Genomic DNA, 27,885 nt, shown 5'->3' on the forward strand with positions numbered 1-27,885 from the left:
GCAGGGCACAAATCAGATTATCTAAAGCTGAAAATGAATTGAGGCTTGCAAGAGATGTCAAAAGCAATAATAAAGGATTTTGGGGATATGTCAAAAGTAAAAGAAAAATCAAAGATGCTATAGGATTTTTACAGGATGAAAATGATGAAATGGTAAGACAGGATGTTGAGAAGGCTGAACTTTTAAATTCCTATTTTGCATCTGTTTTCTCTCAGAAAGGAAATGTAACATCAACTGTTATTCACTGTCCTATTAAGGGAATAGAAGAATCCAGGATATCTATAAACAGAAAGATAGTGAGGAAACACTTAGCTAACCTAAATGAATTCAAGTCTCCAGGTCCAGATGAATTACACCCCAGAGTACTGAAGGAGATAGCAGAAGAAATTTTTGAACCCCTCTCCATAATCTTTGAAAATTCTTGGAGAACAGGAGAAGTGCCAGAAGACTGGAGAGGAGCAAATATTGTTCCTATCTTCAAAAAGGGGAAGAAGGTGGACCCAGGCAACTATAGGCCGGTGAGTCTGACTTCTATACCAGGAAAGATCTTTGAACAAATTATTAAACAACATGTATGTCAATACCTGGATAAGAATGAAGTGATCAAACAGAGTCAGCATGGGTTTGTAACTAATAAGTCATGTCAGACTAACTTAATTTCCTTCTATGACAGTATCACTGATTGGGTGGATCAAGGAAATGCTGTAGATATAGTATATCTTGACTTCAGCAAAGCATTTGACAAAGTCTCTCATACAATCCTTATTGAAAAAATGACTAAGTATGGAATGGACAAGGCAACTGTTAGGTGGATTCATAACTGGATTAGTGATCGGACCCAAAGAGTGGTCGTAAATGGCTGCACATCCAGTTGGAAGAATGTCTCAAGTGGGGTACCACAGGGCTCTGTCCTGGGCCCTGTATTGTTCAACATCTTTATCAACGATTTAGATGAAGGAATTGAGGGTAAACTGATTAAATTTGCTGATGACACAAAGCTAGGAGGGATAGCTAATACTAGAGAAGAGAGAGAGAGGATTCAAAAAGATTTAAATAAACTGGAGAAGTGGGCAGCAACTAACAGAATGGTTTTTAACAGGGACAAATGCAAAGTACTACATCTGGGCAATAAAAATGAAAAAAGCATATATAGAATGGGAGGAATAGGGCTAAGTGACAGCACATGTGAAAAAGACTTGGGTATACTAATAGATCACAGACTGAATATGAGTCAACAGTGTGATGCAGCAGCAAAAAAGGCAAATGCAATTCTAGGATGTATTAACAGAAGCATACAGTCTAGATCACGTGAAGTCATTATTTCCCTCTACTCTTTGGTCAGACCTCATCTGGAATATTGTGTCCAGTTTTGGGCACCACATTTTAAAAAAGACATCAGCAAACTGGAGCAAGTTCAGAAAAGCGACCAGAATGGTGACCGGTCTGCAAACCCTGTCTTATGAGGAAAGGTTGCATGATTTGGGAATGTTTAGTTTGCAAAAGAGAAGACTGAGAGGAGACTTAATAGCTGTCTACAAATATCTAAAGGGCTGTCACATTGTAGAAGGATCAACTTTATTCTCATTTGCACAAGGAAAGACTAGAAGCAATGGGATGAAACTGAATGGGAGGAGACACAGATTAGATATTAGAAAAAACTTTTTGACAGTTAGAGTGATCAATGAGTGGAACAGGCTGCCACGAGAAGTGGTGAGTTCTCCTTCAATGGAAGTCTTCAAACAGAGGCTGGACAGACATCTGACTGGGATGATTTAGCGAATCCTGCTTTGAGCAGGGGGTTGGACCAGATGGCCCAGGAGGTCCCTTCCAACTCTACGATTCTATGATTCTATAGTTAGGGTTATTGTTAGGCTAAAGCTAGGGTTATGGTTAGGCTAAAGTTAGGGTTATTGTTAGGCTAAGGTTAGGGTTAGGCTAAAGCTAGGGCTATTGTTAGGCTAAAGTTAGGGTTGGGGCTAAAATTAGGGTTAGAGTTGGGGTTAGGGTTATGGTTGGGATTAGGGTTAGGGGTTTGTTGGCGTTAGGATTGAGGTTATAGTTAGGGTTGGAATTGGGAGGTTTCCACTGTTTAAGCACATCAGGGGCTCTGCAAACACATAACGCCCGCAGACCATTCCATCAAAGTCTGCATTCAGAAACATCACTTCTTCCCTTCCAAGCCACACCGTGTACCCAAACAGTGGTTCCCCTCACATATGGGGTATCAGCATACTCAGGAAAAAATTGGACAACAACTTTTGGAGTCCAATTTCTCCTGTTACCCTTGTGAAAATAAAAAGTTGGGGGCTAAAAGATCATTTTTGTGAAAAAAAAATGTTTTTTTTTTATTTTCGCGGCTCTACATTATAAACTTTAGTGAAGCACTTGGGGGTTCAAAGTGCTCACCACACACCTAGATAAGTTCCTTGAGTGGTCTAGTTTCCAAAATAGTGTCTCTTGTGGGGGGTTTCCACTGTTTAGGCACATCAAGGGCTCTTCAAATGCGACATGGCGTCCGATCTCAATTCCAACCAATTCTGCATTGAAAAAGTCAAACGGCGCTCCTTCCCTTCTGAGCTCTGCTGTGCGCCCAGTGGTTTACCCCCACATATGGGGTATTGGCGTATTCGGGAGAAATTACACAAAAAATTTGTGGTTCATTTTCTCTTTTTACACTTGTGAAAATTAAAAAAATGGTTCTGAAGTAAAATGTTTGTGAAGAAAGTTAAATGTTTATTTTTTCCTTTCACATTCCATTCATTCATGTCAAGCACCTGAAGGGTTAATAAACTTCTTGAATGTGGTTTTGAGTACCTTGAGGGGTGCAGTTTTTATAATGGTGTCACTTTTGGGTATTTTCTGTCATATTGACCCCCCAAACTCACTTCAAATGTGAGGTGGTCCCTAAAAGATGGTTTTGTAAATTTTGTTGTAAAAATGAAAAATCGCTGGTCAACTTTTAACCCTTGTAACTTCCTAACAAAAAAAAAATTGTTTCCAAAATTGTACAGATGTAAAGTAGACATGTGGGAAATGTTATTTATTAACTATTTTGTGCGATATGACTCTCTGATTTAAGGGCATAAGAATTAAAAGTTTGAAAATTGTGAAATTTTCACAATTTTTGCCAAATTTCCATTTTTTTTAACAAATAAACGCAAGTCATATCAAAATTTTTTTACCACTATCATGAAGTACAATGTGTCATGAGAAAGTATTGTCAGAATCACCAGGATTTGTTGGCGCCTTGTAAAGTTATGACCTCATAAAGTGACACTGGTCAGAATTGAAAAAATTGGAGCGGTCACGAAGACAAAAATACGCTCTGGCGCAAAAGGGTTAAATAAAATGTTCCTGTGCTAAGATAATCTTATAAATGTGTCCCTGCTGTGTACTGTGTAATGGCTGTGTCTGACCATGCAGGGACTTGGTCTGATCATACCACAGCTCCTGGGCAGGGGAGGAAGCAAAAGAGTATACAGACAGGACAGCGTGGGATCACAGCTGATTCTTTCTGTAAGTTGAAATATTTCACTGCCTATTTTTAAATCATGTTTTACTTCAAATAAAGAATAATATGCAATCCCATGCTGTAATGTCTGTATACGTCTTCCCCTGCCCAGGTGATGTGGTATGATCACATTATGTTCCTGTATGGTAAGACACAGCCATTACACAGTACACAGCAGGGGCACGATTATAAGATTATCTCAGCACAGGAACATTTTTTTTAAACACATCCAATTGTGGAAATTATTATTATTCCAAGATCTGTTGATTAAGATGAACTTTTGTTCATTTGAAAACTCCTTTAAGTCAAAATTCTGGCTCACAGCACACTCCCAAACCAAAATAATTTGAACATTACAAAGAATCATGTTTGCATAAACAATTTCCAGTTTTCTAGTATCATTTTTATGCCCAAAAGAACCAATTCCGCATTTATCCTTCACTGTTTTCAAAACATAAAATGTGAAGTGCACATATAAAATACAGATAAAAACATAACTTAATAATTAAGTTAAACAATACTGGCAGGTTATGATAACTATATTGAAATTTCTTCATCAGTTAAGTGTGTGGTAGAGAGGAGCTTAATTGGAAATATCCTTTTCATGCTTACATTACATAGGACTGTGTCTTTTCTCAAAGAGTACCTGTCACTTGGTCAAAAAAGCAAAACACTGAGCTCCCCTGATTCTGTCTCTTTTTTCCATTTTGTACTGCGTTGCTCTATTGCAGAGATAACTTTTTACCTTTGGAGCACAATATGTGAAATCTCTGGACATTCCTTCACAGTTTTCTCTTGGGGCGTTTACATTCACACATCCTTCCAGATGCTGCAAATGACAGCTCAGAAGTGTCTTGCTAGGTAAGCTGCCTAGTTATGATTGAAAGTGTCTGGTAGAGAAGGATGAAAATGCGCAACCCCAGGGAAGACTCTAAATAAACACCCAGTTGGTCTTATAGCTGAGATTTCACATATTGCCAAAAGCAATAAATGTGAAAACTTTTGAATGGCGCAATATACAGTACAGACCAAAAGTTTGGACACACCTTCTCATTCAAAGAGTTTTCTTTATTTTCATGGCTATGAAAATTGTAGATTAACTCTGAAGACATCAAAACTATGAATTTACACATGTGGAATTATATAATTAGCAAAAAAGTGTGAAAATACTGTATGTCTTATATTCTAGGTTCTTCAAAGTAGCCACCTTTTGCTTTGATTACTGCTTTGCACACTCTTGGCATTCTCTTGATGAGCTTCAAGAGGTAGTCACCAGAAGTGGTTTTCACTTCACAGGTGTGCCCTGTCAGGTTTAATAAGTGGGATTTCTTGCCTTATAAATGGGGTTGGGACCATCAGTTGTGTTGTGCAGAAGTCTGGTAGATACACAGCTGATAGTCCTACTGAATAGACTTAGAATTTGTATTATGTCAAAAAAAAAAGCAGCTAAATAAAGAAAAACGAGTGGCCATCATTACTTTAAGAAATGAAGGTCAGTCAGTCCGAAAAATTGGGAAAACTTTGAAAGTGTCCCCAAGTGCAGTGGCAAAAGCCATCAAGCGCTACAAAGAAACTGGCTCACATGAGGACCACCCCAGGAAAGGAAGACGAAGAGTCACCTCTGCTGCGGAGGATAAGTTCATCCGAATCACCAGTCTCAGAAATCACAGGTTAACAGCAGCTCAGATTAGAGACCAGGTCAATGCCACACTGAGTTCTAGCAGCAGACACATCTCTATAACAGCTGTTAAGAGGAGACTTAAGCAGGCCTTCATGGTAAAATAGCTGCTAGGAAACCACTGCTAAGGACAGGCAACAAGCAGAAGAGACTTGTTTGGGCTAAAGAACACAAGGAATGAACATTAGACCAGTGGAAATCTGTGCTTGGGTCTGATGAATCCAAATTTGAGATCTTTGGTTCCAACCACCGTGTCTTTCTGCGACGCAGAAAAGGTGAACGGATGGACTCTACATGCCTGGTTCCCACCGTGAAGCATGGAGGAGGAGATGTGATGATGTTAGGGGTGCTTTGCTGGTGACACTGTTGGGGATTTATTCAAAATTGAAGGCATTACTGAACCAGCATGGCTACCACAAGCATCTTGCAGCGTCATGCTATTCCATCCGGTTTGCGTTTAGTTGGACCATCATTTATTTTTCAACAGGACAATGACTCCAAACACACCTCCAGGCTGTGTAAGGGCTATTTAACCAAGAATGAGAGTGATGGGGTGCTATGCCAGATGACCTGGCCTCCACAGTCACCAGACCTGAACCCAATCGAGATGATTTGGGGTGAGCTGGAACGCAGAGTGGAGGCAAAAGGGCCAACAAGTGCTAAGCATCTCTGGGAACTCCTTCAAGACTTTTGGAAGACCATTTCCGGTGACTACCTCTTGAAGCCCATCAAGAGAATGCCAAGAGTGTGCAAAGCAGTAATCAAAGCAAAAGGTGGCTACTTTGAAGAACCTGGAATATAAGACATATTTTCAGTTGCTTCACACTTTTTTGTTAATTATATAATTCCACATGTGTTAATTCATAGTTTTGATGCCTTCAGAGTGAATCTACAATTTTCATAGTCATAAAAATAAAGAAAACTCTTTGAATGAGAAGGTGTGTCCAAACTTTTGGTCTGTACTATATGCAAAACAGAATAAAAAAATGTAGTATCAGGGAAGTTCAGGGATTTTTACAAGGTGTCTAACTTTTTTAAGCAGTTGACATCCTCTTTAAAGGACATTTCCACTTGTGGATGTGGTTATTCACTCACTTTCATTGTACATTTGAGACCATAATTCCTCTTACACATACCGATACAAGGGGTTGGAAGGATCTCTGTAATGATGTTTTCGGAAGTATCATGATCCACCAATACATGGGGCACCTGTAACTTCCTAATTACTGCCGAAAAATGATACAGGTACTCAGAGTAGACCTGATACCCAAGGTTCTTCTGTTCACAGCTGAATATTCAATATAGTTTTATTCTGGAATCTAGACCAGATAATCGCCTATACTGTACACGCGCACTCTCCATTATAGTCTATGAGGTATACAACACAATTGCACGTTACCCACTTCCAGCCCCTTGGTTCAGTAGATTGACTTACTATTTTACTGTCTGCTCCGGACATAAGAAGCGAGGTCCCCTGGGACTTCTCAGGTGGTGAATTGCTGCTGCCAGCTGTGTTCTCTCAAGTAACATGGAAGCTGGCACAGACTTCCCTAATCGCAAGGTAAGCAGGTGCCAGATAAGATTTTGCTTCCAATCATTTAAAATGTTGCTTTGATTGGATTCTGCCCTATAAATAATGGTGCAGAACGAAAGATGATTTATCATTGGTGTTCCAAGTCCACTCATTTATCTAATATATAAAGCTCAAGTGTGTGTATGTGTGTAAGTCCGGGATAGGCATCCGCACCGTCGCAGCTACAGCCATAAAATTTGGCACAGTCACACGTCTGGACCCCGAGAGTGTCCTAAGCTATGTTGTGAGGCGAAATTTTAACCCCGCGCGTTCCAATTTACCAAACAATTTTGTCCCTATCTACATAATGGGGAAAAAGTGTGTGTATCAAGCCCCGCCCCTCATTATGATGTCATAATGGTTGCCATGGCGACGCTGATATCATCATAGGTTGCAAGCCCCGCCGCTCATTATGATGACATAATGGTTGACTATGGGATGGAGGATGTGTGATGGGTATATGGGCACTGGACTATGGGATGGAGGATATGTATGACGGGTATATGGGCACGGGACTATGGGATGGAGGATATGTATGATGGGTATATGGGCATGGGACTATGAGATGAAGGATGTGTGATGGGTATATGGGCACTCGACTGTGGGATGGAGAATATGTATGATGGGTATATGGGCATGGGACTATGGGATGGAGGATGTGTGGTGGGTATATGGGCACAGGCCTATGGGATGGTGGATAGGTATGTTGGGTATATGGGCACGGGACTATGGGATGGAGGATAATTATAATTTGTTATAACTAACCACAGTTAGTTACTATGCCCGGGCAGCGCCGGGCTCTTCAGCTAATAATTATATAAAACTGTGAAAAATAAGAATAGATGTGTATGCCAACTGAAAAGCCTGCCTCATGATGTCTAATGGTGTTTTTTATGTATATCCTAGGTAAAATGTCCAGTGACCGTGCACTAAGGAAAGAGCAGCAACTGAATAATCTCTTATCTATTGTCACTAATATGGCAAAACCAGGAGACACAGTTGTGGACTTCTGCAGTGGAGGGGTATGTTTTTTTCTGTTTCTTAAGTTTTCGTTATATTGGCCAGTTAAGACCTTCCATCAAATTTTTCATGTTGAGCTGAACACATGATTTAAGAGTGTCTGAAGAGCAGAATAAAGCATGTTGTTTTTTTTTTTTTTTTTTCTATTTTGCCTCACCATTACTGAGATATTGGCAATCAAAGTATTTGGCACCTAATTAGTTCATTTTTGTTAAGTCCAGGTGTGTGTTTTCAGACATGTTTCTCAGGGGGCGTGTACTTCTTACCCCTGTGTGGTTCTGACAAATCATGAGACGGCAGCAACACAGCAGAAAAAGAACACACCTCACAATACAATAGATTAGGTTTCTCAGTGTGGGAGTTGTATGACAGCCCTGATCTCCTGGTCTACTCTCCTGCATGATTAGAGGCGGTGGAGAGGCGAAATTTAAAAGAAAAATAAAGTAATCCACTTTTTAGCCACTATTACACCTTGTGTCCAGTTCAATTTTAAATATTTGATGGAAGGCCGTCTTTAAATAGTATGTTTTATATTGATTTTTGTGTATGTGAAGCTATTATGAAATAAAATCTTGGTCACTGTTTTGCTACTTTATTTTGCCATATATAGAACATTGAAAACATGAGGATATTTTCTCATTCTTTCTACAACGCCCATTGCAATAAAGTTGGACTGCTGTGTAGAGAAAACAAGAATGCAATGATTCGGAAATCTCTTATTATCAAATTTTATTCACAATGGAACACCGATGAGACTTTAAGAATAAGACATGTTTCCATTTAATTTGAAATTAACTAATTTATAAATTGATGGTGGCAAAACAGCCCAAAAAAAGTTGGTACAGGACAGTTTGCAAACGGCTGGAAAAGTGTTACTAATGAAAAACTGCTGGAGGGTCAATGTTCAACTAAGTGACAAGGCTGTGTATAAAAAGAGCGTGTTAGAGAGGCAGAGTCTCTCAGAAGCAAAGATGGTCAGATGTTCACCAACCTGGGAACAACTGCCCCTAAAAATTGTAGATCAATTTCAGAAAATGTTGCGCAATGTAAATTTGCCAATACACTGTGTGTTTCTTATTCACACAGGGTCACGTTGGAATTGTTTTGGCATATATGCTGCCATCATGCCAGGTAAGCCTCTGTATTTTATTACAGTGCTTCAGACCACACAAGTACATAGATGTATATGAATGTGTAATACAGGTGCATCTCACAAAATAAGAATATCATCAAAAAGTTATTTTTTTTCAGTTCATCAATACAAAAAGCGAAACTCATATATTAGATAGTCCTTTCAAACAGAGTGATCTATTTCAAGTGATTATTTCTGTTAATATTGATGATTATGGCTTACAGCCAACGAAAACCCCAAAGTCATCATCTCAGTAAATTAGAATACTTTATAACACCAGCTTGAAAAAATGATTTTAAAATCCGAAATGTTGGCCTACTGAAATGTATGTTCAGTAAATGCACTCAATACTTGGCCAGGACTCCTTTGGCATCAATTACTGCATCAATAATGTGGCGTGGCATGGAGGCGACCAGCCTGTGGCACCGCTGAGGTGTTATGGAATATACACAAAAGAAAAATAGAGTAAAAAGGATCCACAGAAGCAATAGTAAAAATAGAGTACTTTTATTAATCTCAAAAAAATGAGTCACCAATACATATTAAAAAGAACAAGGTCACAATAATACAAAGTTCCTTCAGAGGAGGGATGCAGGTGCAGAAAAAACACATGCAGTAGCACAATGCAACCACATGCAGTAGCACAATGCAACCAGGCAAGGATGCAGTAAAGTGACAGTGCTTCAATTTAGATCAAGATAAATATAAAACGCCTAGTGTGTGGCCATATAGAGAAAAGTGCCTAGTCCAGCTTAGTAGCACACATGTGAATAGAAAAAACGATCTTACCCATGGTTGCCGTGTGCGCCGCACGTGTAGCCCCTACGGCGCACACGGCAACCATGGATAAGATTATTTAATTATCATGACCTGTGTTGTGGTCGTTTTTTCTATTCACATGTGTGCTCCTAAGCTGGACTAGGCACTTTTCTCTATATGGCCACACACTAGACGTTTTATTTATCTTGATCTAAATTGAAGCACTGTCACTTTACTGCATCCTTGCCTGATTGCATTGTGCTACTGCATGTGTTTTTTCTGCACCTGTATCCCTCCTCTGACGGAACTTTGTATTATTGTGACCTTGTTCTTTGTAATATGTATTGGTGACTCATTTTTTTTAAGATTAATGAAAGTACTCTATTTTTACTATTGCTTCTGTGGATCCTTTTTACTCTATTTTTCTTTTGTGTAAATGGTATTCTGAGAGTAATTCCATGGCTAGTGCTGGCGAAGTTGTGGTCAGGGCCACTTTCTATAATATGCATATTGTCCATAGTTTTTTGTTTGAGGTGTTATGGAAGCCCAGGTTGCTTTGATAGCAGCCTTCAGCTCGTCTGCATTGTTGGGTCTGGTATCTCTCATCTTCCTCCACTAGACTTCAAGCAGCTTGGATTGTCTGTCTATCCACTCTTCCTCCATAGTCTGGGACCTTGATTTCCAAGGTCTAGTGTGAAGTATCCACAACCAATGATGGTTTCAGGAGAGATGTCATGTGCTGGTGTAGGTCCACTGTGTTTTATCAAGAACAAAGTCAGCGAAGCTGTCTACCAGGAAATTTTAGAGCACCTCATGCTTCCCTCTGCCGACATGATTTTTGGAAATGGAAATTTAATTCTCCAGCAGGACTTGGCACCTGTCCACACTGCCAAAAGTACCAATACTTGGTTTAAAAACAACAGTATCACTGTGCTTGATTGGCCAGCAAACTCGCCTTACATTAACCCCATAGAGCATCTATGGGGTATTGTCAAGAGGAAGATGAGAGACACCAGAGCCAACAATGCAGATGAGCTGAAGACTGCTATCAAAGCAACCTGGGCTTCCATAACACCTCAGCAGTGACACAGGCTGATCGCCTCCATGCCACCCCACATTGAGGCAGTAATTGATGCAAAAGGAGTCCCGACCAAGTATTGAGTGCATTTACTGAACATATATTTCAGTAGGCCAACATTTCAGATTTTAAAATCATTTTTTCAAGCTGGTGTTATAAAAGTGTTCTAATTTACTGATATAATGACTTTTGGGTTTTTATTGTCTGTAAGCCATAATCATCAAAATTAACAGAAATAAACACTTGAAATAGATCAGTCTGTTTATAATGACTCTATATAATATATTAGTTTCACCTTTTTGTATTGAACTGAAATAAATTAACTTTTTGATGATATTCTAATTTTGTGAGATGCACCTGTATTTCAGAGGATGCAGAACTTTCTTGTTTCTTTAGTCATTTGCCAAAAAAGGGAAATAAAGTTACTTGCTAATAGGTAAACTGCTAAAAATAAAGTAAACTGGAGGAGATCCAGATCTTCCATCTTCCTATAGTCTCAGTGAAAAACTCTGTCTAGTTAAAGCAAAAATAATTACAGGTCTACAAAAATTGTCAGCTATCATTTTCATCCCCATAGACAATGAATGGAGTGGCAGGGCACATGTGCAGCTGGTTGCTCCATTCCTTGTTCCTTGCCAGAATATCCTGATTACTGGTGGGAGTCCCGAAAATAGTACCCACTTTAATCTAAAATTTATCACCCATTCAGTAGGTGAATAATAATATTTTTAGACTGTACTACCCCTTTAATTATTAAACTGAGCTACACCCTAGCTAGCTAGTTGGCAGTCTTTAGGGCCGTACTCCTTAGAAAAAATAAAGAAAAATAACATGTATGTTCGTGAAAGGAAACCTGTCACTAGATTTATGCTGGCTGTTCCATAAGCAGCATGAATCAGACATGCTTGATTGTAACCAGGCATGCTTTTCTCTGAAACGCTGCATTTCAAAGAAGTCGGGTGTTGAACAAGTCAGGTGGGAACTATAGGTGGAGACCTGACTGCTTTGGTGCAGTCTCCAGACAGCTTCTCCCTGCACCATTGTAGGTGATTAATGGGTATCTTACTATGTACACAAATTGGAGAGACCTGTCAGTCACTTAGAGCTGGATCGGGAGAATCCAGGGGTTTGAGCAGCATGAATCTCACGACAGGTGACATTTGAATATCTGATAAATGAGTTCCACTACTAGAACTTGCACATACAGTACAGACCAAAAGTTTGGACACACCTCATTCAAAGAGTTTTCTTTATTTTCATGACTATGAACATTTTAGATTCACTCTGAAGGCATCAAAACTATGAATTAACACATGCAGAATTATTTAATTAACAAAGAAGTGTGAAACAACTGAAAATATGTCTTCTATTCTAGGTTCTTCAAAGTAGCCACCTTTTGCTTTGATTACTGCTTTGCACACTCTTGGCATTCTCTTGATGAGTTTCAAGAGGTAGTCACCAGAAATGGTTTTAACTTCACAGGTGTGCCCTGTCAGGTTTAATAAGTGGGATTTCTTGCCTTATAAATTTGGTTGGGACCATCAGTTGTGTTGTGCAGAAGTCTGGTGGATCCACAGCTGATAGTCCTACTAAACAGACTGTTAGAATTTGTATTATGGCAAGAAAAAAGCAGCTAAGTAAAGAAAAACGAGTGGCCATCATTACTTTAAGAAATGAAGGTCAGTCAGTCCGAAAAATTGGGAAAACTTTTAAAGTGTCCCCAAGTGCAGTGGCAAAAACCATCAAGCGCTACAAAGAAACTGGCTCACATGAGGACCAGCCCAGGAAAGGAAGACCAACAGTCACCACTGCTGCGGAGGATAAGTTCATCCGAGTCACCAGCCTCAGAAATCACTGGTTAACAATATGCCACACAGAGTTCTAGCAGCAGACACATCTCTACAACAACTGCTAAGAGGAGACTTTGTGCAGCAGGCCTTCATGGTAAAATAGCTGCTAGGAAACCACTGCTAAGGACAGACAACCAGCAGAAGAGACTTGTTTGGGCTAAAGAACACAAGGAATGGACATTAGACCAGTGAAAATCTGTGCTTTGGTCTGATGAGTCCAAATTTGAGATCTTTGGTTCCAACCACCGTGTCTTTGTGCGACGCAGAAAAGGTGAACGGATGGACTCTACATGCCTGGTTCCCACCGTGAAGCATGGAGGAGGAGGTGTGATGGTGTGGGAGTGCTTTGCTGGTGACACTGTTTGGGATTTATTCAAAATTGAAGGCATACTGAACCAGCATGGCTACCACAGCATCTTGCAGCGTCATGCTATTCCATCCGGTTTGCGTTTAGTTGGACCATCATTTATTTTTCAACAGGACAATGACTCCAAACACACCTCCAGGCTGTGTAAGGGCAATTTGACCAAGAAGGAGAGATGGGGTGCTATGCCAGATGACCTGGCCTCCACAGTCACCAGACCTGAACCCAATCAAGATGGTTTGGGGTTATCTGAACCGCAGAGTGAAGGCAAAAGGGCCAACAAGTGCTAAGCATCTCTGGGAACGCCTTCAAGACTGTTGAAGACCATTTCCGATGACTACCTCTTGAAACTCATCAAGAGAGTGCCAAGAGTGTGCAAAGCAGTAATCAAAGCAAATGGTGGCTACTTTGAAGAACCTAGAATATAAGACATATTTTCAGTTGTTTCACACGTTTTTGTTAATTATAAAATTCCACATGTGTTAATTAATAGTTTTGATACCTTCAGAGTGAATCTACAATTTTCATAGTCATGAAAATAAAGAAAACTCTTTGAATGAGAAGGTGTGTCCAAACTTTTGGTCTGTACTGTATTTCAAGAACCGGTCCCCCTATCACACCACCACATGTGTATTTTATGTGAATGGGCATGACGTATGGAAATAATTACCATCACTATTGTATCTTCCAACTTTGGGGGTCAGTTATCACTGTAGCGGTTCTATATTTATTGCACACATCTTTTTCTGTTACAATAAAAGCAAATTCTCATCAGTAAACAGAGCAGTCACATAATACGATAACAAGACGTTTTGCTTCTCCGTCTTCAGATTGTTCTGGTAGAGAATAAAGAGGAGTCTTTGATGCGTGCCAGGGACAGAAGTAATGGATTAGGATTAAGTAATATCTGGTTCGTTCAAGCAAACTTGGATTACTTTGCTGGGAAGTTTAATATAGGGGTGAGTAATTTGTCATGTCTAATTGTGCCTTGTCTTAGGTTTTTTATGTGTAGTTTTATGTTCTAATTTCTGCACAGGCTGATTATGGTGGTTTTATGCAATATATTTCTTTTCTGTATCTGTGTTAAATTGGAAAGTCGTACCATACATTGTATTTATCCATAAGACATTCCATAAGATTACACCTAAAATAAAACTAAACTTGCAAACTAAACAACCTGCCTTACACATTCCCTACACATCATACAAACCAGCATATTCGCATTTCTACATGGAGAATACATCCATAAATTACTCTCCAAAGTAAAAGAATGTCTAAGCAGATCTTTATCTCTCCATTGAGTCTTGCTTACCTATCCAAACATTTTGGAAAAAGTTGAAAATTCTTCCCAAAAATTCCTACTGATTTAGGGGCATGAGAAACGTTACACACATTGCATGATGTGTACTAACACTGTTAAAATTCTACACCAACTCATCGTCCAAATATAGCTAGAAGCAACATGGCCATGGACATATTTTTCCTAAATGGACTGGATTGAAGCCACAGTCCAAATACAGGTATGACTTAAAAACCTCTTCTTATGTTCAATGGCATTCATATTGATTTTAATATCACACCAACTAATCTCAATTAAAATGGCTTGGGACAAAAACTGAATAATAAAAGCTTACGCTTCAGCCGTCGAAGATGATGGTCAAACTTCTTCACCCAGGGGAGAATGTGTCTGCTCCATCTGCAGGGTAACTCACCTTCTTGATGACCACTTACTAGTTGGTTTGGAATTGTATGTGTCTAGCACTATTCTTTGTTTGCTAGGTATGAAATTGGGAAAATATATACTGGACTCTGTGTACTAGCCCCTGTGTATCATTCAGTTTTTATAGTAAGCTTTATCCGAGAGCAGCAACTTCCAACTAAGTGGAGATGCCATACCTCTGATTTTTTGGCATTTACAAAATAGTTTTTAGTTTTTTAATTTAAATGGATTAGAATAATAGATTTTTTTTTGTAAAGGTAAACCTCTATTTTTTAAGGTCCGTCAACTAAGCCAACGATAGTGACCACTATCTTCTTTTGGTGGCTTTAATGTATGTCAAAAATCATTCACATTAAAGGGAAAATCCCCTTTCAAGTAATGTTCAGCCCCGGCTGGCGTTTCTTAAAAAACAAGAAATTGCGCTGTACCCGCCTACCCCTGGTCATCCTACGAATCTCCACTGTTGTTAGTGGTGTGTGTGGCATTAGCCACAACGACAATGCGGCAGCGAATCCGTTGAATCGGCGCCTCTGGAAGGGGGCGTTCCGTCTATACTTTCAGAGCTAGTGAGCAAACTGCTTGGCTGCTTGCTTTCGACCTGACGTCAGCACCACAGCCAATTCCAGATGTCGGGAGCAGTGGCGCAGAGTCAACAGTGACCTTTTAGAAGGTGAGTACAGCGTGGTTTGTTGTTCTTTAACAAATTGCAGTCGCGGCAGAACATTGTCTGATTGTAGACAACCCCATTAATGATAATTCTAGAATTGCCTGCATTAATTAATTTTGCTTTCATTGTTTTATTTTTCTGTTATTTGTAATTGTGAAGAAACCAGATTGTATCTTAATTTCCCAGACAACCATGTTTTTGCAAACCAAGAAGAATTGACTTGCAAGCTGATATACCATATACCATAGTGTGCGTTTATCTTTGACTATTGATGTCTGCTGATATGCTAATTGTGCATTGTATTCTGGAACCAGTTTGTTGATTTCAAAAGTAGATAGAGAAAGGCTGTGAGGGTGGACTGAAGGACACTGGGTAAATCTAAAAATAGATCACATGCCTCGGGTATAAAAGAGACTTTTTTTTCTTCTGGTTGGTGCCACTCTTCAGGATCTCAGCTGAGGGTACATCGGACCCAGCTGAAAAAAAACGCAGGACTGCTCTTGATTGTCTCCCTACACATATCGTTACCTCCTCTCTGTGTGCGTATCACAGGTGGAGTAGAGACCCTGGGGGCTCGGACATAACATCTACCATTATCCTTGCAAGAGCGGATGGGTGAGACCCTGTAATGTGCACCATCTTGGGGTAATTGCTGGGATTGTTCTGTTTGCTATTGGGTGTTGTGGTTCAATAAAGTATTGCCACACTGTTTTATCCTAACCCTGTGTTGTCTGTGTAGTGTTCTGCCCATGGGGAGAGAGCAGATGTTCAGTGGTATGAGCCCTGGTCCATGCAGTCTTGCTAAAGGCAGCCGGGCCAGCGGACGAGAGCACCCACTGACCCCGTTTCTCCACAGTAATGTTTTCTTTTGCAGTAAGTGTATTAAAGGTAAGAAGAATCAGATAATGTGCATAAATTCTTCTTGTTGCAGTATGAGAAAAGCTTGCTATGATAAAAACTAAGATAATGCAAAATAGCATTTGAAGTTGATTGATAAATTGTCAGTTTACTTGTAGTTCCTTATGCAACGATTCACATAGCTATTGGTTTATTTAAAAAAAAAAAGTGGCAATTAAATATAATAATGTTGCTAGTAAAGTACTTATTTATTACATTGATTTCAATTGCAATTTGGAATAAATGGATTAATATGAATATGAACACCTGAATATGTTGCTCTTAATTATATAACTGTTTAACCCCTTTACCCCCAAGGGTGGTTTGCACGTTAATGACCGGGCCAATTTTTACAATTCTGACCACTGTCCCTTTATGAGGTAGTAACTCTGGAACACTTCCATGGATCCCGGTGATTCTGACATTGTTTTCTCGTGACATATTGTACTCCAAGTTAGTGGTAAAATCTCGTTCATATAACTTGCGTTTATTTGTGAAAAAATAGCGGAAATTTGGTGAACATTTTGAAAATTTCGCAATTTTCCAACTTTAAATTTTTATGCCCTTAAATCACAGAGATATGGCACACAAAAAAACTTAATAAATAACATTTCCCACATGTTTACTTTACATCAGGACAATTTTGGAACCAAAATTTTTTTTTTAGGAAGTTATAAGGGTTAAAAGTTGACCAATGATTTCTCATTTTTACAACACCATTTTTTTTTAGGGACCACATCACATTTGAAGTCACTTTGAGGGGTCTATATGATAGAAAAAACCCAAAAGTGACACCATTCTAAAAACTGCTCCCCTCAAGGTGCTCAAAACCACATTCAAGAAGTTTATTAACCCTTTAGGTACTTCACAGAAATTTTTTGAATGTTTAAAAAAAGTGAACATTTAAATTCTTTTCACAAAAAAATTAATTCAGGTTCAATTTTTTTATTTTACCAAGGGTAACAGGAGAAATTGGACTGCAAAAGTTATTGTGCAATTTGTCCTGAGTACACTGATACCTGATATGTGGGGAGGAACCTCTGTTTCTGCTCATGGCAGAGCTCAGAAGGGAGGAGCGCCGTTTGACTTTTTCCAACGCAAAATTGTCTGGAATTGAGATCGGACGCCATGTCACGTTTGGAGAGCCCCTGATGGCCTAAACAGTGGAAACCCCCTACAAGTGATCCCATTTTGGAAACTAGACCCCCCCAAGGAACTTGTGACGATTCTGGCCAAATACGTCCGAGAGTGGACCCTCTGGGTCGTGGATCAGGAGCCCCTGGGCCGAGCTCACCAGGTGAAGACCGACCCCTGTACAGGGATCGTTAGGGGCAGGACCGCAGGGGGCAGAACCGCGACAGCCGGTACCAAGAGGGACGGCTCGAAGGACAGGCAGGCAGAACAAGAGTACCAGGACGGAATAGCGGAGGGCACTGGGCAGAAGTCCACAGGAGGAGAGTCGGAGCGGAGGGGACAGGGCAGAGACAGCCAGACGGGAGCGGAGCAGGACACAAGGCACACAGGGGGAAATAGCCCTAGACAGAAGGACAGGCAGGGTACTCTAGAGCAGATATGCGGCCGGTGAGTGCAGGGAAGTCACACAATCACCAGGCGCCCTCTGAATAGGGCGGACGCCTGATATATCCTGAACCAGGAAGTACGTCCTACAGGCCCGCCCCTCAGCGACGCCCCCCACTAGCGGAAGAGAGCGGGGGAACGCGCGCGCGCGGCCTAAGGCCGGCGCGGGTACCCGCAGCAGGGCGGAGGGCAGAGCGGAAGTGCGCGTGGACAGGAGCGCGCAGGTGAGGGAACGCTGCGGCGGGCACCGCCGCTGAAGGGGCATCGGCGGGCACGGCCGCCGATGTCACAGTACCCCCCCCTTAGGTCCTCCCCTTCTGAGGTTGGCCAGAAATCTTTTCATGATAAGGGGGGCATCGACATTCTCTCGGGGCTCCCAGGACCTCTCCTCTGGACCAAAACCCTTCCAGTCGATAAGAAAAAGAGTCTTACCCTTGACCCTTTTCATGGCCAAGATGTCCTTTACTTCAAAGACATCATCCGAACAAATTGGCGAAGGAGGGGACATGGAGGTTGGTTGGAACCGATTCAGAACTACAGGTTTAAGGAGCGAGACATGGAAGGCGTTAGGGACTCGGAGTGATGCCGGCAACCTCAATTTGTAGGCTACCTCATTAATGCGCCCAAGTACTTCAAAAGGCCCGATGTATCGAGGACTTAACTTGTAAGCAGGGACTTTTAGGCGGATATGTTTGGTCGAAAGCCAGACTTTGTCCCCGGGATGGTATGGGGGTAGATCCCTTCGTCTCTTGTCTGCGTGTCTCTTAATTCGAATGCTGGCTACCTCGAGTGCCTCCCTGGTCTCCCTCCAGATTTGCGAAAATTCCTTGGCGAGAGTATCTGCTGCAGGAACTCCAGACGATGCGGAAAAGGGCAGCGGAACACCAGGATTTAGCCCAGTTACTACAAAGAACGGCGTCTTGGCCGTTGATTCGCTGGGATGATTATTATGAGCGAATTCTGCCCACGGTAGGAGTGAGACCCAATTATCCTGATGGGCGTTAGAAAAGTGGCGTAAGTAGGTAGTCAAAATTTGATTAATCCGTTCCACTTGGCCATTGGTTTGCGGATGGTACGCTGAGGAGAAGTCGAGAGACGTGCCCAGGAGCCGACAGAGAGCCCTCCAGAATCGGGAGGTAAACTGGACCCCTCGATCGGTCACGATTCGTAGAGGAAGACCATGCAGTCTGAAGATCTGGTGGATAAAGATCTCGGCCAACTTCGGAGCAGATGGCAGTCCGGACAAGGGAATGAAGTGGGCCATCTTGGAGAAGCGGTCTGCGACGACTAAGATGGTAGTACATCCAGCTGAGCGAGGCAGATCAGTCACGAAATCCATTGCGATTTGCTGCCAAGGGGCCTCTGGCACAGGCAACGGGTGAAGGAGACCGGAGGGCAGAGTCCTCGGAACCTTGTTCTGAGCACAGGTCCTGCAGGAGGCTACAAAGTCCTTTGCGTCTTGGTGGAGAGAGGGCCACCAGTAATACCGGGAGAGAAGCAAAAGGGTCTTCTTAATCCCAACGTGCCCAGCAACCTTGGAGGAATGCCCCCAGCGCAGCACCTCCAGACGCTTGTTCAAAGGGACGAAGGTCTTGCCTGGCGGAAGAGTAGAGAATCTCACAGGAGCCACGGAGATAACTTTAGCCGGCTCGATAATATATGATGGATCCTCCTCCTTTTCAGGTGACTGCAAGGACCTGGAAAGTGCATCAGCCTTGATGTTCTTACTGCCGGGCCGGAAGTGGAGCTTAAACTCAAAACGGGAAAAATACAGGGCCCACCTGGCTTGTCTGGAGTTGAGTCTCTGGGCGGATTGCAGGTAGGCCAAGTTCTTGTGGTCTGTGAAGATAGTAAAGGGATGCACTGCCCCTTCGAGCAGATATCGCCATTCCTCCAGCGCCATCTTAATGGCCAACAATTCCCGGTCCCCAATGGAGTAGTTGCACTCCGCAGGGGAAAAGGATTTGGAGAAGAACCCGCAGGGGACTAGACGTCCAGATGGAGCCTGTTGGGAAAGGACCACCCCAGCTCCAGTGGAGGAGGCATCCACTTCTAGGATGAAGGGCCTACTGGCCACTGGGCGGTGTAGGATCGGAGCAGAGGCAAAAGAGCGTTTCAGGGCAAGGAAGGCGTCCTCGGCTTCGGAAGACCAGCCGTTAGACTTCGTCCCCTTACGGGTCAGGACCGTGATGGGCTTGGTAACTGTAGAAAAGTGGGGTACAAACTGTCGGTAATAGTTAGCGAAGCCGAGGAAACGCTGGATGGCCTTTATGCCAACTGGACGAGGCCACTGGAGTACCGCGGACAGCTTCTCCGGATCCATCTTTAGGCCGGAATCCGTGATGATATATCCCAAGAAAGGTAACGCTGTTTGCTCGAAGAGGCACTTCTCAATCTTGGCGTAAAGATGATTCTCTCGAAGGCGCTGCAGGACCATGCGTACACTTCTCCGATGGGAGGACAGATCGGCCGAGAAAACGAGGATATCATCCAAATATACCACCACGCAGGAATAGAGTAGGTCCCGGAATACCTCGTTTACGAATTCCTGAAACACCGCCGGAGCATTGCAGAGACCGAACGGCATGACCAAGTATTCATAATGGCCGTCCCGGGTATTGAAGGCCGTCTTCCACTCGTCCCCCGCTCGGATTCGGATTAAGTTGTAAGCTCCCCGCAGATCCAACTTCGTGAAGATCCTGGCCCCCCTCAGCCGGTCGAAGAGTTCTGGAATCAGCGGGAGCGGGTACCGGTTTTTAACAGTGATGTTGTTCAGGCCCCGGTAATCAATACAGGGTCGCAGGGACCCATCTTTCTTCCGAACGAAGAAGAAACCCGCGCCCGCAGGGGACGAGGATTTCCGGATGAACCCCTTGGCCAGATTCTCCTGTATGTATTCCGTCATAGCCGTGGTCTCTGCTGGGGATAGAGGATAAGTTCTCCCTCTGGGAGGGGTGGCTCCGGGGATCAGGTCGATAGGGCAGTCATAGGAGCGATGAGGTGGTAAAGAGTCCGCCTCCCTCTTGCTGAATACATCGGCATATGCGTGATAGGGTGCGGGAAGGCCCGTAAGGTCGGCTGGCTTCGACCACTGACGGGGACGAATGAGAGCCCGCAGGCAGTGCTCCTGGCAGGAGTGCCCCCAACGGAGAACTTCCCCAGAGCGCCAGTCAATCACCGGCTCGTGCCGTCTGAGCCAGGGTAACCCAAGAAGAACAGCACGGGCTAGTTGCGGCAGGACATAAAAGGCTATTCTCTCGAGGTGGAGTGCTCCGATTTGAAGATCTACTTCGACGGTAACCATGGTGATGAGTCCGGGTAGAGGTTTACCATCGACGGAGGAAATAGCATGAGGGTTCCTCAATACATTTACCGGGATCCGGAGTTTATCAACCTCCTCCTGGCGGATGAAATTACCAGCAGCACCCGAGTCCACATACGCCTCCCAGATCCACGCTCCCGACCTGCAATTATCAAAGCTGAAAGGGTAAGGGGGAGAGAGGAATTTTGATCACCTAGGGGGTCCTCTCTTACCTGACCTAGGTGGAGGCATTTCCCGGCCTCTCTGGCTTCTCCGGACAAGAGCGCACAAAATGGTTGGCCCCTCCGCAGTACAGGCAGAGTCCCTTGGTCATCCTCTCCCTGCGCCGCTGCTCGGACAGTCTGACACGATCAATCTGCATGGGCTCAGGAGCGGTACTAACAGGAGATGCAGGGAAACGAGGGACAGGAGCCTGGTACAGCCTAAAGGACCTTCTCTCCCCGACCGCCTCTCGAGCGCGCTCCTGAAAGCGTAGATCAATACGAGTGGCCAGAGAAATAAGGTCCTCCAGGGTGGTGGGAGTGTCTCGCCCGGCAAGCTCATCCTTGATCTTACTGGAGAGACCTCTCCAAAAGGCTCCCACAAGAGCCTCATTGTTCCATCCCAACTCTGAAGACAGAGTCCGAAAGCGGATGGCGTACTGCCCCACAGTAAGGGAACCCTGGTGGAGGTTAAAAAGGGCCTCCGTAGTGGACGCTAAGCGACCCGGTTCATCGAATACCTTGCGAAAGGTTTCCAAGATATTCTGAATGCTAGACACTACGGGGTCATCCCTCTCCCACAACGGATTCACCCAGGACAGAGCCTCACCCTCGAGATGGGACACAATGAACGCCACCTTGGTGCGGTCAGTAGGATACTGGAGGGGGGCCAGCTCAAAGTGCAGTCTGCACTGATTCAGAAAACCCCGGCATAACTTAGGGTCTCCGCTGTACCTGGGGAGTTTACCCAGACGGGGAGACGGGGCTGAGACTACGTCCCGGGGGGAAGTTGTAGCGGCCGCAGAGGATTGCAGAGCAAGCAATCGATCATCCACGGATGCCATGTAACCTAAGATGTGGGATTGAGCGTCGCGCTGCTGCGCGAGCTCCTGCTGGAGGCTGGCCAGGAGGGGGGCGTGCCCGGGGTCTGAGGTCTGCAAGGCGGATAGCCGGGTGTCCATTGACTTCATGAAGGACATTATCCGGGTCTGATTTTCTCGTAGGAAAAGCAGTTCCTTCTGTGTAGCGGTCGCGGCACCGGCGGGATCCATGGCCTGGTGATACTGCGACGATTCTGGCCAAATACGTCCGAGAGTGGACCCTCTGGGTCGTGGATCAGGAGCCCCTGGGCCGAGCTCACCAGGTGAAGGTGACCGCAGGGGGCAGAACCGCGACAGCCGGTACCAAGAGGGACGGCTCGAAGGACAGGCAGGCAGAACAAGAGTACCAGGACGGAATAGCGGAGGGCACTGGGCAGAAGTCCACAGGAGGAGAGTCGGAGCGGAGGGGACAGGGCAGAGACAGGCAGACTGGAGCGGAGCAGGACACAAGGCACACAGGGGGAAATAGCCCTAGACAGAAGGACAGGCAGGGTACTCTAGAGCAGATATGCGGCCGGTGAGTGCAGGGAAGTCACACAATCACCAGGCGCCCTCTCAATAGGGCAGACGCCTGATATATCCTGAACCAGGAAGTACGTCCTACAGGCCCGCCCCTCAGCGACGCCCCCCACTAGCAGAAGAGAGCGGGGGAACGCGCGCGCGGCCTAAGACCGGCGCGGGTACCCGCAGCAGGGCGGAGGGCAGAGCGGAAGTGCGCGTGGACAGGAGCGCGCAGGTGAGGGAACGCTGCGGCGGGCACCGCCGCTGAAGGGGCATCGGCGGGCACGGCCGCCGATGTCACAGAACTTATGTAGATGTGTGGTGAGAACTTTGAACCCCCAAGGGCTTCACAGAAGTTTATAACACCCGGGCATGAAAATAAAAAATCATATTTTTTCCACAAACATGATCGTTTAGTCCCCAATTTTTTCTTTTTCCCAAAGGTAACAGGAGAAATTGGACCCCAAAAGTTGTTGTCCAATTTGTCCTGAGTACACTGATATCCCATATGTGGGAGAAAACTACTGTATGGGCACACGTCAGGGCTCGGAAGGGAAGTAGTGACGTTTTGGAATGCAGATTTTGATGGAATGGTCTGCGGGTGTCATGTTCCCTTTGCAGAGCCCCTGATGTGCCTAAACTGTGGAAACCCCCCACAAGTGACTCCATTTTAGAAACTAGACCCCCCAAGGAACTTATCTAGATGTGTGGTGAGCACTTTGAACCCCCAAGTGCTTCACAGAAGTTTCTAACAGGAGAAATTGGACCCCAAAAGTTGTTGTCCAATTTGTCCTGAGTAGGCTGATACTCCATATGTTGGGGTAAAACACTGTTTGGGCGCATGGCAGAGCTTGGAAGGGAAGGAGCACCGTTTGACTTTTTCAACGCAGAATTGGCTGGAATTGAGATCAGATGCCATGTTGCGTTTGGAGAGGCCCTGATGTGCCTAAACAGTGGAAACCCCCCAATTCTAACTCCAACCCTAACCCCAACACACCCCTAACCCTAATGGGAAAATGGAAATAAACACTTTTTTTTAATTTTATTATTTTTCCCTAACTAAGGGGTTGATAAAGGGTGGTTTGATTTACTATTTATAGCGGGTTTTTATGTTTGTCACACGCTAAAAGACACTTTTTATTGTAAAAATAGTTTTTGCATCACCACATTTTGAGAGCTATAATTTTTCATATTTTGACCCAGCGAGTCATGTGAGGTCTTATTTTTGCGGGACAAGTTGACGTTTTTATTGGTACCATTTTCGGGAACGTGACTTTTTTTATCGCTTTTTATTCCGATTTTTGGGACGCAGAATGAACAAAAACCAGCATTTCATGAATTTCTTTTGAGGGGTGCGTTTACACCGTTCCACGTGTGGTAAAATTGATAAAGCGATTTTATTCTTCGGGTCAGTACGATTACAGCGATACCTCATTTATGTCTCTTTTTATGTTTTGGCGCTTTTATGCAATGAAAGCAATTTTATATAAAAAATAATTATTTTTGCATCGCTTTATTCTGCGAGCTATTTTTTCGCTGATGATGCTGTGTAGGAGCTTGTTTTTTGCGGGACAAGATGACTCTTTCAGCGGTACCATGTTTATATACGTCTTTTTGATCGCGTGTTATTGCATTTTTTGTTTGGCGTTATGATAAAGCATTGTTTTTTGCCTTGTTTTTTATTTTTATTTTTTAAGTGGTTCACTAAAGGGGTTAATTAGTGGAACAATTTTATAGGACGGGTTGTTACGGACGCGGCGATACCTAAATATGTGTACTTTTATTGTTTGTTTGTTTTTTATTTCCAAAAAATGAATTTATTAGGGATTTTTTTTATTTATTTAGGCATTTTTATAAATTATTTTTACACTTTTTTTTTTTTTTTATTTTATTGTCCCAGGGGGGACATCACTGTCCAGTGTCAGATCGCTGATCTGACACTTAGCTGATCTGACACAGTGCTGTGCAATCTGACAGGCACTGCAGGCTTTCTCAGAGCCTGCTCTCAGCAGGCACTGAGAAAGACGCCTCCCCGAAGGCCCCCGCAGCCATCTTTTATCCTGCAGGGAAGGAGACCCTTGAAGCAGCGCAGCACATCGCGCTGTCCGGGAGTCTCAGGGAAGCACACGTGGAGCCCCCTAGCTGCCCGATGCTTCCCTAATCCCCCGATACACTGCGATCATGTTTGATCGCAGTGTGCCAGGGGATAATGTGCTGGGGGGCGGTCCGTGACCGACCCTGACACATAGTATAGTGTCGGGTGTCAGCTGTGATAATCAGTTGAAACTCGGCCGCGATCAGTTGTGCTCCGCCCCTGGGACGTCGCTGATCGTGCTGACGTACTATCCCGTCTTCAGTCATACGGGCCTGGGTACCGTGGACGGGATAGTACGTCTGATGTCAGAAAGGGGTTAAGACATTGACATATAATTCTCATCTGCAGTTGTAACATAATTTACTAAAGTTACTGGGAGTCATTGTTCCATGTTTGTTTTATGCAACAAGTTTTATGAAGTCAGAAATAAAAAAGGATCTTTTGTTAGTGTTCTGCTATGCGGACCTCTTCCTACTTTCCTTATGCTAATTTACAAAAGATATCACTAAATCGTTAATAGTTTATGCCCCCTACAAGTTAAAACCTCACTAGTTATTCCACATCAAGAACTGATCATTTGAAACTGAAAACGGTGCCCAACCCTGACCTGCCTATTTTAGGACTTAAAGCGATCTTGTCAGCATGATTTTGAACTTCATCCATTGTATATCATTTTACTGACCAGTGCTAGAAACTTTTCTTTATGCAGAGTTCTCAGATCTCACTATGTTTATAGAGTGGCATCCATGGTGTCTATATTCAAGTACTGAGTGATGTAATGTTTGCATGAAGCCTCCTGTTTACCCAAAGTATCGTGAGCGTCTACAACTTTTGTGATCAGCAGTTGTATTTTCTGTATTTTGTCTTAGCAGACAGTTTGAAGAGTATATAAACCATTGTAGAGCAGAACAAACCTGTATTTTCTTCTTATTGTTCAGCTGAAGCGGATTACAACAAGATGTCACTGTGGAATTTTTCATTTTTTGAGTCGGAGCTTGGGTAAACAATGTACCAGATGAGCGAGTCTCATAAAGATGATAGTGGAATGCTGACCTATAATGTGGTTTTACCCAGAGATGAAAGCAATCTTCCATGACCTCTTCTCCCACAGTGCCATGTATACTAGTAATGTGCAAGTGCATGATCATCATCAAGTCATATATGACCTTTGACAATTACACCTCCTCCTACATTACAAAGCAGTTGTTATCCAAAGAATTGGTCTTCAGAGATTCCCTACCGTATCTGAAGACACCTTGCTTATTTTAAGCGTTTCTTAAGCTTTACTTTTCATGGCTGTCTAGTTATTTATATTTTTATTACATGGATGAGTTACATATACAGAACATTTACATTTTATTGTGTTTTTACAGTTGTTTTGTACAGACAGCTGCTTCTATTGAAAGTATGTACAGGTGTTCACATAGCTAGAATCCAAGGTGCATGTGGCTTTTTGTGAGCTCAGTGTGCCTTTTACTTATCTACTAATCCTAGTAGGCCCAGGAAGCACAGGGATGTGACTATACACTACGATATACAGTACTGGTCACAAGTTTATACATACAGTACCTGTTCATGCATTGGTTTTCCTTGTTCCTTTTGCAATGTGGCAGTGTAGGTTCAGACTGATTGTAGCAAAACCACAAAAGAACAGATGTGGAAACAAGTAGTAAACATGTGAAACAAACCAGAATATGTGTTAAACCGTAGATTCCTCATAAGAACTTCTATTTTACACTGATGACAGCTTTACACACCCTTGGCTTTCTCTTAAGCAGCTCTATCAGGCAGTCACCTGGAATGCCTTTCCAACAGTCTTGAAGGCGTTCACAGAGGTGCTGAGCATTTCTTGGCTGTTTTGCCTTCACTCTGCGATCCAACTCATCCAAAACCATCTCAGCTGGGTTGAGATGCAGTGATTGTTAAGGCCATGTCATCTGACGCAGAAGTCAGTCCCTCACATGGAGCTGTTTTGGGTCATTGCCCTTTTGCAACAAAAGTGATGGTGTTGTGTCTTGGATTTGGAATAAACTTTGATGAACTTATCGTCTGCAGCAGAGGTAATTCTTGGTCTTCCTTTCCTGAGGCGATCCTCTTGAGAGCCAGTTACATCATATCAATTAAAGGTATTCATACCTGCTTCTGAAAAACACACCTGATGGTTGCAAACAAATGAACTCTTGATAAAAGCATACCTGTTCATTGAAAGTCTATCTAGATTTCAACCTGCTGAAACTGTTCAAGAGGATGCAAAGAGTGTGTAAAGCTGTCATCAGAGTAAAATGGGAGTTCTTTGAGGAATCTAAGGGTTAACACACATTCTGATTTGTTTCACACACTTCACTTCGTGGCATTGCTGCCTTCAGTCTAAATCTACAATGTGCACATTCCAATAAGAACAAGAAAAACTATTGCATGATCAGCTGCGTCTGAACTCTGTACTTTAATCTTAATATATTCAGTGTTTCCATATATTTTAGTGCATAACTTCGGGGAGCTAGCTTTCAATCAGCATGACATCTGCAGTCACGCCCCGTCATCAGAGTAGCCCAGATGTGCAAGAGCTGCTCTTTTGCCATGAAGCAGTAGAATCGCCGGAGGAGCTGTTGTGATCACTCTGAGCTGGCACCAGCCAAAGCAGACAGATATTTGCAACTACCTGCCTGTCAGTTCTTTGCCTCATGAAAAAAGTACTGGATAGTCACTTTAATTCTGTTATGATGTGTTGGATAAGTTTTAGTTTTTTTGTTGTTTTTTATTTTTTGTTAACTAGAATACTGTACACATGACTCCCTGAAGGAAGGAAGTATGAGAATTAAAGACACAAACAAAATATCTAAATACCTGTCTCTTGCTTCTCTGATTAGGTGGTGACAAAATGGTTTATCCACGGTTTCGAAAATAGCGGCCTAGAGTTGCAACTTCCAGTCCCCAGTTCTAGAGCTCACACTGCTGCTGTTATAAGTAAAACACAGTGCAGACCATAAAAAGGGGCACTACCAGACTCTCATGTTTCCGTGGCTCAAAAAGTGGGTTAAGGTCTAATTTGTGATGACCGC

General features: G+C 43.2%; 1 protein-coding gene across 6 annotated transcripts in view; it reads left to right on the forward strand.

Annotated features, from left to right (window-relative positions):
- GSTCD (glutathione S-transferase C-terminal domain containing) overlaps positions 1 to 27,885 on the forward strand; it is a 196,373-nt gene that overhangs the window by 139,270 nt on the left and 29,218 nt on the right. For all 6 annotated transcript variants that reach the window (XM_073571819.1, XM_073571814.1, XM_073571815.1 and 3 more), the window contains 3 exons: positions 7,669 to 7,784; positions 8,869 to 8,913; positions 13,796 to 13,924. In XM_073571819.1, the coding sequence (XP_073427920.1) occupies positions 7,669 to 7,784; positions 8,869 to 8,913; positions 13,796 to 13,924 (290 nt within the window). The remainder of the gene's footprint in view (positions 1 to 7,668; positions 7,785 to 8,868; positions 8,914 to 13,795; positions 13,925 to 27,885) is intronic.

Source organism: Dendrobates tinctorius, unplaced genomic scaffold, assembly GCF_039654945.1.
Source record: "Dendrobates tinctorius isolate UK_male_01 unplaced genomic scaffold, ASM3965494v1 ptg000030l, whole genome shotgun sequence".
Classification (NCBI taxonomy): domain Eukaryota; kingdom Metazoa; phylum Chordata; class Amphibia; order Anura; family Dendrobatidae; genus Dendrobates; species Dendrobates tinctorius.